Raw genomic sequence first — 12837 nt, forward strand, 5'->3', positions numbered from 1 at the left:
TACGCGATGACTTTGTCTGCTTTGTGATATAGAACTAAGACAAAGAGCAAGCCAGAAAACCAAGGTGGTCCAACTATGAGCAGATGTGTTCATAGACTCTTCTGCTTCACCCGCGTGCACAGCGATGTCTCTCTTGGCATTTCAACAAAAGAATCCAGCTTTGTCCTGGTGTGCGAAATTTCTAAAAGTTATATGATATACACGAGGCCAACTCTCGGTCTACTGTGGTTGAGTAGCCAGGAAAAGGATGCTGTGTGGGTATTATACTGAGAAGCAAAAGAAAATAACCCAGCCCAAAGAAAGAACCAAGAACAGACAAGAAAACACACAACACCAAAGTCTCCTAACGCCACAACCCAAGCCAAAATGTACCCCTGTATCAATGCGTCTACCAATAGACGGCGCCGAGTGCCGCTGCAATGAGACTAACACTCCACCAAACAATGCCAAAACCGACGTAAAATGAGACTTGAGAGGTTGCGAGGGAGTGTTGGCAGGGATCGCACCGCCAACTTGCAGCAGCTCCTCAAGAGCATGCGCGCAAACACAGCAAGGCGTTTATTTGATCGCCATCATCCCGGACTTCAGCATACTTGAAGGCATTGCTGAGGTTCCGTTGACTGCCGACGAACCATGCCCGATTTGAGCTCTTCTTGCATTGTGGCTGTTGCGACCACCAGAAGGCCCGGATTGATAGTGCGGGCTGCTGCCGTTGGCCTCCTTGGGAGTGGTTTGCTCACGTGGCCGAGACTGGTGTTGGTGCGACGGATGATTTGGGTTTGCCCATGGTGTCTGTTTGAGGAACTCCTCTCCCGCAGGGCCTAATATCCTTTCATTCGGAATAGCGCCGTAGTCTTGAAAGGTTGCCGACACTGCTCCAGCGTGATGGCTACTCTCCCTCTTTGCTTGCTGGCAAATTCGAGTGAAGTCAGGATGGGCTAAAGCTGCTTTTCAACCCTTGTAGGCGCCGCAACTTACCTTGATCTCATTCAGGTCGTCCTGGATTTCTGCCGAACTTGCACCGGATATCCTAGGCGCGCCTGGGAAGCCCTTGTGTCTTGCTATTTCGGACAAAACGGAAACCTCCTTGTTGTACGCCGTGACCTGTTTGACGGCCTTGGCTCTTGACTCTGGATAGCGTAACGTGAAATCGGCAACTTTGTTGGCATGGCAGCGCCTCTGTTGTTGTATCCTGTACCACTCGTCGCCGAGTTCTTCGAGTACTTGTTCGCGTGTCTTGCGAACGTCTTGATAATATTGTGACATGATCTGTGATCTGCCCGCGACAGCCCAGCGTTGGAGAGACTCCTGGTTTAGTCTGTACTCGGCCTCGATTATTCGCATTTTGTCGTCGCGGCGTGCATCGACGCACCGCATCATGGCCAAGTAATCAGGGTGTGTTGGCTCAGGGGCCATGAGCATGGCCTCCTCCTCATTCAGTAATCGCAGGCGCTCTTCGTAATACCTGCATTGACTGAGTCAGAACTCGTCCAACAAATCTTGGAGGACCCTCGGGTTTTGCACCCGTACTTACTGGTCTCTGAACTCTGCAAACGACTTTTCGAGTCCTAGTATGAACTCTTGGGCAGCCTTTTTTCGTTCCACTGAGATGAGAGTTAGCCTTTTCTCCGTATTCCTGGAATAAAAGGTAGTGTCAACAAGCTTACGTTCTTCCTCGTCCTTGTGTAAGGCCTCCGCATCCTGATCACACTCCACATCACCGTCTCCATCGCCGGGTTCCATGTCTACATCGGCTTCGGCCTCGGCATGCTCCTCGGTGGTGGGAAGTTCGCCTTCGGTAGTAGGAGCGGGTATTTCGTGGGGCGAAACAGCAGCAGGCTCTGGATCGCGATCATCTCCGGCGCGCATTTGCTTTTCTTTCCTAGAAGTACTGCGCTTTGATCGGCCCGGACTTGGTTGTTGTCGCGCCACGGTGCCGTTTGCATCTTGTTTTGATGTCTGGTGGGGATTCTTATGATCGCGAGAGGGTATATCCTCGTCTGATTGATCACCGTTGTGTGTGTTTATCGGGGTGGCCTCAGCCGTACTACCCCGGATGGTTGTGTCATCGGTCGCATCCGCAGCTGGCGCAACGGACCCGACGCGCTTCTTTGCCGGTTGGTCCGCCTCGACTGTCTCCGTTGCGGGCGATCGCTTGCGTTTTCTTGTGTCCGACGAAGATGTAGTGCTTGTGTCTCCAGATACATGGCCGCCGTCGACGGCGGTATCGTGTTTGTTATCGTGGCGAGTGCCGAGGGCGTCTTTGCTGTGACCGGATGGCGTTGAGAGATCGCTGTCGCTCTGGTCTTTATCGGAGTCCGACACACCATCGTTCTCTTGGTCGCTGGCCCCACCAGCTCTTGTCTGTTGCTTGAGCTTGCTGGGGCTGAATTGGAAGTCACGGTCTCTTGTGTTGAGAAACCTCTTGCCTGTGCGGTCTGCTTTGGGTGTGGTCGACCCGCCAAATTCTTTCAGTTTTGAGGGGCTATCGTGAAGGCGCTCCGTCTCGGCCTCGGAGTCGTTAATGTCGACTTCGGAGAGGTTAGATTCGTCGTCGTCGGCGACGCTATCGTCGCGTTCAGATTGCGCAGGGGTCCCCCTCTCGCTGTGTCCTATGCTAGTGACGTTCTTACGCATCAGCTGCTCCATGAGGTCGTCATCTCCATCCTTGTCCTCGACGTCACTGAGAGGGCTGGACATGTTGCTCGCGCTACCCTCGTGCAGGGCCGAGACAAGCGGGCTCGACGCTGGCAGGGTAGCGACGGCCGCGTCGCTTGCAGCCATTAGGTTAAAGCTCGCAGTTTGTCAGTTTGAGTGTTTATGGGAATTGTTGTTGTGTCAAAATGGCCTCGTTCGGGTTGTAGGAGGTGGGCAAGACCGGGGGGACGATGTGAACAAGCCAGCGACTGCGAGCTGTGAGAATGGGCTTGCTTGAGCGTACAAAAGAAAGGATGCTTGGAAGATTTGTGGATAGGGAGAAAATAACAAAAAAAACAGTCGAGGCCGCGGAATTATGTTCACTTCACATCATAATCGTGCAGTGGTGAACCGAAGTATGGAAGGGTTGCGGGTGGTGGCAGCGCAAAAGACGGAACTGGGACAACAAGAGGAGAAGAGCGGACCTCTCGCGACGGATTGCCCGCTTTCCCTTCCTTGCTCATGACAGACTTGGGCACTTTTAGAGTCGGCTGCCAAACCCGCACCGCACTCACATCATACTGGGCGGTGACCAATGGCAGAACTAAAGCCGAGCTCGCTGCGGGTGGAATTTTCCCTGAAGCCACCCCACACCAGCTTTGTTCAAGCGGGCGACAACCGTGCAGGAGCCTGCATGCCGGCCGCTATTAATTTTTTTTCTTGCTACGTGAAACGCGGTCAACAATTGCACGTCTTGATTCCCGATACAGCAAGCAAGGTGTCACGCCTGAGCATCAAAGCATAACACAATGCCAAAAAAGTATGCAAACTCGTCACGACCTGAACATACTAACTGGAAAAGACTTCAGCTAATTGTTCTGCTTCTAGATCCCTTTTCGGCACGTCCGCCATCGACCCCACTCTCGATGCTTTATTCGCATCAAGTGTACGTGCCCTGATCCCATGACATGCAGTCTCACAAGACTGCTATAGTACAGTTGCTTACCGCGCGGCCGCTTCTTCACTACAGTCTGGTCCTGTTCAACCGTCAAAGAAGCCAAGATATATTGAACCGGTGTCGCAAGATGAGGAGTCTGGTGATGATGACCTTGAAGAGAGTGAAAATCAGGTTGATGATGAGCAATTGAGCGAGCTTGATGAATACATGGATTCAGATGCTTCGATCGGAGAAGACTCGGGCGAAGGGGGGGAGGAAGATGATAACGAGAACGAGGAAGCAGACAGCTCAGAGCCAGCTGCAAAGGCGGCGGCTGCGTCTAAACTACTGGACAGCTCAGAAAACAACAGGAAAAGAAAAAGGAAACAGGCCGACGCGCACGATGACCTGGAGACCAAGTACTTTCAGAAAGTTGCCGCCGAGGAGGACGAGGAGAAGAACCGGAGCAAGCGCTCCAAGAAGGAGCGCAATGAGAGCACCAAAGACAGTGCGGACGCGCCTGGTGGTCTGATTCACGAGTCTCTGCTCCCGGATAACGAGAAGACCGAGCTGGACAAGGCGGGAAGGACAGTTTTCCTTTCAAACGTTAGCACGGAAGCTATCACATCCAAGTCGGCGAAGAAACAGCTTATGGCTCATCTCGCCTCAGTCCTGGACAAGGAGGCTAAGCCGCCCCAGACTATTGAGTCACTGCGCTTCCGCTCCGTCCCAGTCGCGACTGCCGCCATGCCGAAGCGGGCCGCTGTCATTACCGAAGCCGTCATGGACGCCACGACCAAGTCCGCCAATGCCTACGTCGTTTACTCGGACGCTGCTGGCGCTCGCGCGGCGGTGACCAAGCTGAACGGCACCATGGTGCTTGATAGGCATCTGAGGACCGATAGCGTTGCGCATCCAGCCCCTGTCGATCACCGGAGGTGCGTCTTTGTCGGGAATCTCGGGTTTGTGGACGATGAGACCGTGGTGAACGTTACGGTTGATGAGGACGGCAAACAGAAGGAAGAGAAGCGCAAGCGGACCAAGGTTCCGATGGACGTCGAGGAAGGTCTTTGGCGCACGTTCGGCAAGTCTGCCGGCAAGGTGGAAAATGTACGGGTTGTACGTGACGGTGTAACGCGAGTGGGCAAGGGCATTGCTTATGTGCAGTTCTACGATGCCAACTCGGTTGAGGCGGCTCTCCTTCTCGACGGCAAGAAGTTCCCGCCACTGCTTCCACGTGCCCTGCGCGTAACCAGGTGTAAGGCGCCGCACAAGACGGCCCGCGCTATGGAGCGTGCGACACAGTCAAAAGCATCAGCGCTCGCGAATGCAGGCAAGCCAAAAAGCACAAAGTATGTGAGGAAGGTTACGGTTGAGGAAAAGACTGGGGCCGGCAGAGCCGGCAAGCTCCTTGGTCGTTCTGCAGCTGCACGTCTCGGTGGCTTTAATAAGCCACGTTTTGGCAAGGGCAAGGCGGCGAACGCTGCCCCAGTCGACTCGGACTTCAAGTCTCCCGAGGAAATCATCTTTGAAGGGCACCGCGCCAGTGTCAAGGAAGGAAAACCAAAGGATTTGAAGTTCAAGGGGAGCAAAGTCAAGAAATCAAAGAGACCAGTCTCGGGGAACCAAAAGAGGCGCGCCACAAGAGCTGCTAACTGGAAGTCAAAGGGATCGACATGAAGAAGAACTTCACTCAATTTGAGAATAAAAGGCCTTCTCGCACTTGCATCCTCAGTCTGGGATGCTTATTGTGTAGAGTTGAGGAAGAATGGATAGGTTACATGACATGATTAATATGCCCCACCCAAAAACAAAAATATTGTTTGCCCGCCCCTTACACGATGCGTATGGGCCAATGATTGTATGGTATATGCCACGGATTCCACCTCGTCCGATGTTTTCACCCACGCTCAGATGGACGTGGTAATTGTAGGTATTGGAGCTTTATCAAAGATCTTGATCCCTGTTATGGCCATATTGCCGTTGATCGACGGCGGTATGTACTGTAAATATCTCCAACTTGCCGATTAGGTCTGCTCAAGTAGGATTGTATGCGCGGCGAGGGTGAAACCAAGTATGTAACGAGCTACGCAGCCGTATCTTGCTACTGCAGCGAAAAGAGAGAGAGAGAGAGAGAGAGAGAGAGAGAGAGAGAGAGAGAGAGAGAGAGAGAGAGAACCCCCCCCCCCCCCCCCCCCCTCCCCCCCATTGACCAAGATCTGGTCAGGCAAGAGCCGTATCGTGGCCAGCTTTGTTCATACAAGTACACCAGTTCATTCAAATTATAGAATCATCCACAAAAGCACGCAGCAGAACAATATGCGGTTGGGTATGAAAAGAAAACTCCATGCTGGTATCTTCCTTTGGGGCTATGAAGGATAAACATCATAAAAAAAACCTCCAATGTAATCAACAATAGAAATAAGTCAGTCAGCTCTAACAAATCCAGGCGCAGTCTTTCAGAACCCAATGAGACAGACGCAGCACTAAAAAGGGCTTTTTCTTTCGCAGCGAACAAATCCGACATCGAAACCATCAAGCACTCTTGAAGAAGCCTGCAGGTCAACTGACATATTAAAGGGGTGCATAACAAGCCAGACACCATGCGCAGATTACATAATCTAGTACTCGGCATCACCCTCCTCTGGCTCGAACGAATCGGCGGCAACCTCCTCGTAATCCTTCTCGAGAGCCGCGAGATCCTCACGAGCCTCGCTGAACTCACCCTCCTCCATACCCTCACCGACATACCAGTGCACGAAGGCGCGCTTGCTGTACATAAGGTCGAACTTGTAGTCCAAACGCGACCAGGCCTCGGCGATAGCAGTGGTGTTGGACAACATGGAGACGGAGCGGTCCACAGAGGCAAGACCACCGTCACCATCGGGAACGGGAACGGCGACCGGCTTTTGGTAATTGATGCCGATCTTGAAACCGGTAGGGCACCATTCGACCAGGTTGAACGATGCCTTGGCCTTGAGGGCAGCCACAGCGGCGTTGGTGTCACGGGGCACAGCGTCACCACGGTACAGCAGAGCAACAGCCATGTACTTGCCGTTCCTGGGGTCGCAAACAACCATCTGGTTGTTAGGCTCGAAGCCTATATGAAGAAATGTCAGTAACCCAGTCGTGTCGACCATATATATACCTGGATAAAAATAGACTTACACTGGAAGGTAAGATCGTGGATCTTAAAGCTCTCGTGTGAGCTCTTGGAAGCAGAGATGACGGGGGCGTAGCTGATCAGGGGGTAGTGGATACGGGGGTAGGGCACAAGGTTGGTCTGGAACTCGTTCAGATCGACGTTGAGGGCACCGTCGAATCGCAGAGACGAGGTGATGGAGCTGACGACCTGGGCGATGAGACGGTTCAGGTGCTCGTAGCTCGGGCGGGGAATATCGAGGTTCCTCCGGCAGATGTCGTAGACAGCCTCGTTGTCGACGAGGAATGTACAGTCGGAGTTCTCGATGGTGCTGTGCGTCGAAAGCACGGCGTTGTAGGGCTCGACAACTGCTGTAGAGACTCGGGGGGCAGGGTATACGGCGAACTCAAGCTTGCACTTCTTGCCGTACTCGGTCGATAGCCTCTCGAGGAGCAGAGCACCGAAACCGGAACCGGTACCACCGCCAAAAGAGTGGAAGATCAAGAAACCCTGAAGGGAATGGCAGTTGTCTGGGGAAAATTGTCAAGAGGCAAAAGTCAGCGCGGGCTCCGGCAGAAACTCGGGGGTAGCTTCCCCCTCCCCGTCCTCGGGATCATAGATCATCTTACCAGCAACGCGGCGGATGCGCTCAATGACGTTGTCGACCATCTCCTTGCCGATAGTGTAGTGGCCACGAGCGTAGTTGTTGGCGGCATCCTCCTTTCCGCTGATCAGCAGCTCGGGGTGGAAGAGCGAACGGTAGCTACCAGTCCTGATCTCATCGATGGGCGAAGGGTCTAAATCGACAAAGAGCGAACGCGGGACGTATTTGCCATTGCTAGTTTCGGTGAAGAACGTCTCGTACGAGCCACCATCGGCAACATCCTTGATGTTGGGGTCAGGTCTACCGTCTTGGCCAAGGCCGTGCTCGAGAAGGTAGCTGTAGAATAAAGAATTAGCGAAGGGAGTCTCGCCGTGGTCGCGGCAGGTCCGGTCTCTCTTACAGCTCCCAGGCACTGTTACCGAGCTGGGTACCAGCCTGGCCGAGGTGAAGGTGAAGGACCTATCGACGCAGTCATAGCACGGTCAGTTATACAAGTTATAGTTGATGACTTCGTTGGCAAAGTTGACGCTATTGCAGTCCATTCTGATCTGTTCATCACTCCAACACCGGTAGGATACCCTAGAAAGAGAGTACTGGAGACATGATACGTATCCAAAACTAGACCTGGGCGCAAAGGTCGCAAGCATAAAAAGAAAGCTCTTTTCCTCCAACTGCCGCCATTGAAGGGCGTTGGCGAGGAAAAAAGCTTTTTCGATATCGGGATTGATACGCCCACGAGGCAAAGATACCGTGGAGTCTTAGTAGACCGCCATTCTGCCAACAGGCTTCGCACAAGATAGCAAATCTTGCGAGCAAACGGAATGGGGAAAGAAGCAAGAAAAAAAAAAAAGCATCACCTACCTCGCCTTTCATTGTGGATTCTAGGCACTTTTCTCAGTTGATGATTTTGGATTCAATGCTACGCTCAGCGCAGAGTAAGAAGTCCAAAAGAGAAGAGCAACTGGTGATTTGCTTTAGATAACTATGGAGGAAACGGCAGAACTGGGATGCTGTTCGCAGTCGGATTGGGGATTTGTGTGTCTCGTCGAGTAGGAGAGGCTGTTGCCGGCAATCAATTTGTGGGCTCACTGGGAAAGGAGGGGCAGCGTCCCCCCCCCCCCCCCCCGCAGGCTCAATGTTACTGTCAATGTAATTTACTTTGCCGTTTCGCAGTGGAGGTACTTCTTGTCTAACAGAGACCTAGCTCTTGCTCTTGCCTCACCGCTCGACAGTTCACGTACTGGTGGAATTCCCCATCGTGGGCAAAGCATTTAATTGGTCTACGATTCAGGGGTAGCTGATGCAGGCTGATACCCTGTAACGACGTCCCATCCAACGGTGGCTCGTCCAGGCCTCCAGGTCCACCACGGCTCGGTTCATCTCTCTACCTTATCTGGAAACCTCAACCCTTCGTCGTCTTCTTTGAACTTTGTGGGATAGGACAGCCAGCCTGCAGTGCAGAGAAGTGGGTGGTGGGTTTGCCGACAAATTCACGGTGCCTCAGGCTCAGGGGGTATCCTTCTCATACGAAGCTATGGGCACTCGCGTATTGGGTATTCATTTCCTAGGCACTTGTCAATTCCGGTAGTTGAGTGATCTCCCAGGGTCTCCATCAACCCATTTCATCGTAATCGCTATTAGCGTCTAGGCTAGCTAAGGTAGTCACATCCAAATTCTGGCAAAGGCTAGACTTCAATGCTAAAAAGCGCCTCCAATAAGACTATCAGCCCTTGGCGGCACCGGCCTTGATCAGTAGGATGTCTCCATCCTCTACAACGTAGTCTTTGCCTTTTGTCATGACCTTGCCCTTGGCCTTGACCTCTGCCTCATCACCCAGCTCCTTGAGTACATTGTAATTGTACACGATACACTGGATAAAAGTCTTTTCAAAGTCACCATGAATTACACCGGCGGCCTGTGGTGCCTTGGTGCCGTTGCGGATGGTCCACTGCCTGACCTCGTCGGTACCGGTGGTGAAGAAGCTTCCCAGGTTAAGAGCCTTGCGCATCTGAATGATGACCTTGGGAAGCGCAGATTCAGCACCGACGTTCTTGCACTCCTCCAGAGCCTCGGCCTCAGTCTCGAATCGCGTCAGGCGCTCCTCGAAAGACACTGAGATGGGAATGATTGGGTCGCCGGTGGCGTGCTCCTTAATCCACTCAGCAATCTTGGGCAGATGCTTGTTCTTCTTGCGGATGTAATCCTTCTCAGACAAGTTAACCAGGTAAACCACTGGCTTCGCAGTCAGCAGGAAGAGAGGGTTGATAACCTCGACCTAGCAAATTGCTTGTATGTTAGCAAGCCCACAGGATCAACAAACCACCACATCAGCCGGAAACAATCCAAATAGCCAACAAAAATCAGAATAAATGTTCTCTCAGTACGTCCTCTGCGTTATTTGTGAGGACATTCGACGAGCTGGGTTAAGAAATCGGGTCACGGACCCTTGATCATCATGAAATGTTGTTTGGATTGCTTCGGGCTGATAAGAAAATTTTTGACATACCTCTTTGGGGCCCCAGTTGCCCTTTCGGACATCCTTGCCGTCCTTGAGCCAGGCCAGGATCTTCTCAATCGTGGCCTCCTCTTCCCTGGCCTTCTTCTGCTCAAGACTTTGGCCGCCTTGACGCGTCTTCTTCTTCTGGTTCTCCAGCGCCTTCTCGACAAACTCGATATCCTTCAACCTCAGCTCTTCGCTGATGATGTCCAGATCACGAGTGGGGTTGACATCACCCTCGACGTGAATGATTTCAGCATCGTCGAAGCACCTGACAACCTGGAAGATGGCATCTACGGCACGGATGTGCGATAAGAAAGCATTTCCAAGACCTGCACCAGTTGATGCGCCTCGCGTCAAGCCGGCAATGTCGTAGACCGTCAAGTTGGCCGGGACTCTTGACTTGGGGTTGTATTTTTGACACAGCCAGTCGTACCTATCGTCGGGGACGATGACGCGAGCCTCTTCTGGGTCAATTGTGGCATATGGGAAGTTCTAGTAGTACCAGGTTAGTTACCGTGTAAGTAGGTGTTGTGATGCGAGCGCGTCCACACAAAATGCAAGCCGCGGCTGCATCCGGGGTTGGTGACGTACTGCGGGGTTGCCCAAGTTGCACTTGGTAATGGCTTGGAACAGCGTTGACTTGCCGACGTTGGCAAGACCGACCTGTTGCGACAGTCAGACGTTGTTGCGATGGATTTTATTTAATTGGTTTATTTTGTGGCATAATGTGCATCCAGGCTCGGGGGTTGGCTCACGATGCCACTTTTAAGATTGTTCCCTGGACGACCCAGAAGGATCTTTTCTTCTTCCTTGGCCTTCTTGGGAGGCATCTTTTTGCCTTTTCTTGAGTGATTACGGGTATTGAGGTAAATAAAGGTGGTTTGAGTGTGTTGTTTGGCGGCGGTGGCGCGGATTAAAAATGCAGAACTGGCTGCGACTGGTTCAAAAAGGTGTTGAGAAGGGAAAAAGACTTTTGAAAATAAAGACGTCGTGGTGCCGATGTTGGTGGGGGCAGCAGTCAAGCTGACCCCAAATTCATGTGTAATGGGAGGCCTGGAAACCAATAATACTGAGCGAGTGTCAGACAGACAGCTCAGGTTGGCAGAGCTGGCGGGATGAGGGCTGCAGCAGCATCCGCTGTGCTGCGTGTAACTTTGGTTGTGTGAAGCTCTTGGAATTCCACCGGAAGGCGAAAAATTTCCCAATCGCAAACTTTTTCAGTGCTCCAGATGCGGGGCAAGTGGATAGCTTGAGTGGAGATTTGGTCGCACCATGTGATACCTCACGTGTGCAAACGTCATCTTTTGTGGATTGCCCAAGGCAGCTTTCCCAGCCCATCATCCCCGCAACCGGTAGGGTGGGCAGCCAGCAAGCCAAGCTTAACTCATCCAATGAATGGGGAATAACTCCTCGTGAACCTTGTCGGACTTGCCACCGACGCATAACGTTGTAAACCAACGACCCGTCGCTCCGAAACAGTGAATTGAGTGTTCTTGGTCACATTCGTCCGTTCAGCTGTCCAGTCCCGATTATTCTCCTTAAACTCAGAATTAGCTTGTCAGCCCCGGGTAATTCGTTCATCTCTTTTCTTCAGAACCAGGACGAAGGGTTCGATAATTGTTTGCCGCCGTCCACGCCTTTGACGCCTGCGAGATTCTTATGATTTATTGAGCGAGCTCCCGAACCATCGACTTCTTTTCTCTATCGCAAACTCTCTGCCCATTAAGCCAGTTAAACACCAATTGCTTTGTGGCCAACCTGGCCGCGCAAGCCGATGGCCCCTAAAAAATCAAAACCTTCAAGATCTTCGCGATCATCTTTACATCGGTCAAGTGCCTCCATACACAACAAGACAGAGATAAAGATTCACGTCTATGATCTCCTACCTGTATGCCATACGTTGCCCGAGTATCTCCTTGTCAACAGTCTACTGACGGAATCAATGCATTGTTAGCCCGGGAAATTATCATCGACCCTTTGGGCACTTGGAACCTCACTTCTCCATTCAGGAGTTGTTATCAACGGCAAAGAATACGCATACGGTGGTCACGACAGGCGGGGAGTGACGGGTGTATACTGGACCAAGCCAGGAATTGAGCCTCCGGGAGGTATCTTCAAATGCGAAATACTCCATGGCTTTACATTCTCGCCTCAACACGAAATCGATGCCATTATCCGCGCGGCATCAGAACATTTCCTCGGAACGGCATACAATCTGCTTACCAAGAACTGCAATCACTTTACGCAATATCTCTGCCAGAAGCTCACCGATAGGCCAGGCCCAGGATGGCTGAACCGTGCAGCAAGCATAGGTGTTGCTCTGCCTTGTATTGTACCGCGCGACTGGGTTGAGCCACCCGACTGCGACCTGGCCGACGGCGAGTTGCTTGCAGATGAAGACCATGATGAGGACAATTCTACGGAACGATCTCGGATGCTTCGAAACTCTGCCGATAGACCGAGATTGATAACACTAGATGAGGGTTCCGAGGGTGGAGGCCGCAGCAGTGACGAGGGCCAGCCTCGAGCAAGCATGTCTAAAGGACAAAGAAGGAACTCCATCCGCGACACATCTGGAAGACAATTGCCTGCCGCAGAGAGAGCCCCTGCCTCCCGGGTACAGCTTCTGTGAATATTTGGATATGTGACTAGCGACATTTGATGCATGAAGCTTTGCTGTTTTTGATACCATGAATCGAGTAGCTTTCAGTTTGGCAAGAGCTCTGTCATTCTGCGTTTGTTGTTGTTTCTTTCACATGTTTTTCTCCCTTTGTTTTTGGGGCATTGAATTTACGGGGAGAGATATTCTGATACTGGCCTCAAGTATTTGACCTTGAACTGGCATATCATTTTTAGCCGTCAAGCGGAAATGACCATATCCTTGCCAATGAAATTCTGAATCTTACTTCGTATTACCGTGAGCAAGTCTGATTGTTCTTGTCGATTCTTCACATAGTAACTCCTTGCACATACAAAATAGGTATCAATGTGGGTGATCCAAACGGGGGTTTTGTTCC

The 12837-nt window shown here is 52.0% G+C and overlaps 5 protein-coding genes across 5 annotated transcripts; 2 read left to right on the forward strand and 3 right to left on the reverse strand.

Annotated features, from left to right (window-relative positions):
- Positions 1–132: 132 nt before the first annotated feature.
- Positions 133–3242, reverse strand: MGG_11064 (uncharacterized protein). The gene is made up of 4 exons (XM_003713400.1): positions 1668–3242; positions 1535–1604; positions 979–1465; positions 133–909 (listed from the first exon to the last, which is right to left on the reverse strand). Exons 1-4 carry the CDS (start codon positions 2782–2784, stop codon positions 559–561), a joined length of 2025 nt encoding a protein of 674 aa, XP_003713448.1. The 5' UTR covers positions 2785–3242; the 3' UTR covers positions 133–558.
- An 88-nt stretch (positions 3243–3330) lies between these two features.
- On the forward strand, positions 3331–5540 carry MGG_11063 (nucleolar protein 12). Its single transcript, XM_003713401.1, has 3 exons — positions 3331–3457; positions 3526–3583; positions 3668–5540. The coding sequence occupies exons 1-3, from the start codon at positions 3447–3449 to the stop codon at positions 5252–5254; spliced, it is 1656 nt and encodes a 551-aa protein (XP_003713449.1). The 5' UTR covers positions 3331–3446; the 3' UTR covers positions 5255–5540.
- A 280-nt stretch (positions 5541–5820) lies between these two features.
- Positions 5821–8398, reverse strand: MGG_11412 (tubulin alpha chain). Its single transcript, XM_003713402.1, has 5 exons — positions 8182–8398; positions 7721–7779; positions 7346–7656; positions 6743–7246; positions 5821–6674 (listed from the first exon to the last, which is right to left on the reverse strand). Exons 1-5 carry the CDS (start codon positions 8191–8193, stop codon positions 6196–6198), a joined length of 1365 nt encoding a protein of 454 aa, XP_003713450.1. The 5' UTR covers positions 8194–8398; the 3' UTR covers positions 5821–6195.
- Positions 8399–8855: 457 nt separating this feature from the next.
- On the reverse strand, positions 8856–10995 carry MGG_10957 (uncharacterized protein). The gene is made up of 4 exons (XM_003713403.1): positions 10576–10995; positions 10412–10483; positions 9827–10312; positions 8856–9595 (listed from the first exon to the last, which is right to left on the reverse strand). Exons 1-4 carry the CDS (start codon positions 10648–10650, stop codon positions 9044–9046), a joined length of 1185 nt encoding a protein of 394 aa, XP_003713451.1. The 5' UTR covers positions 10651–10995; the 3' UTR covers positions 8856–9043.
- A 191-nt stretch (positions 10996–11186) lies between these two features.
- Positions 11187–12813, forward strand: MGG_14735 (uncharacterized protein). Its single transcript, XM_003713404.1, has 2 exons — positions 11187–11708; positions 11775–12813. The coding sequence occupies exons 1-2, from the start codon at positions 11595–11597 to the stop codon at positions 12450–12452; spliced, it is 792 nt and encodes a 263-aa protein (XP_003713452.1). The 5' UTR covers positions 11187–11594; the 3' UTR covers positions 12453–12813.
- The last annotated feature ends 24 nt before the right edge of the window (positions 12814–12837 follow it).

Source organism: Pyricularia oryzae, chromosome 2 (assembly GCF_000002495.2).
Source record: "Pyricularia oryzae 70-15 chromosome 2, whole genome shotgun sequence".
NCBI lineage: Eukaryota > Fungi > Ascomycota > Sordariomycetes > Magnaporthales > Pyriculariaceae > Pyricularia > Pyricularia oryzae.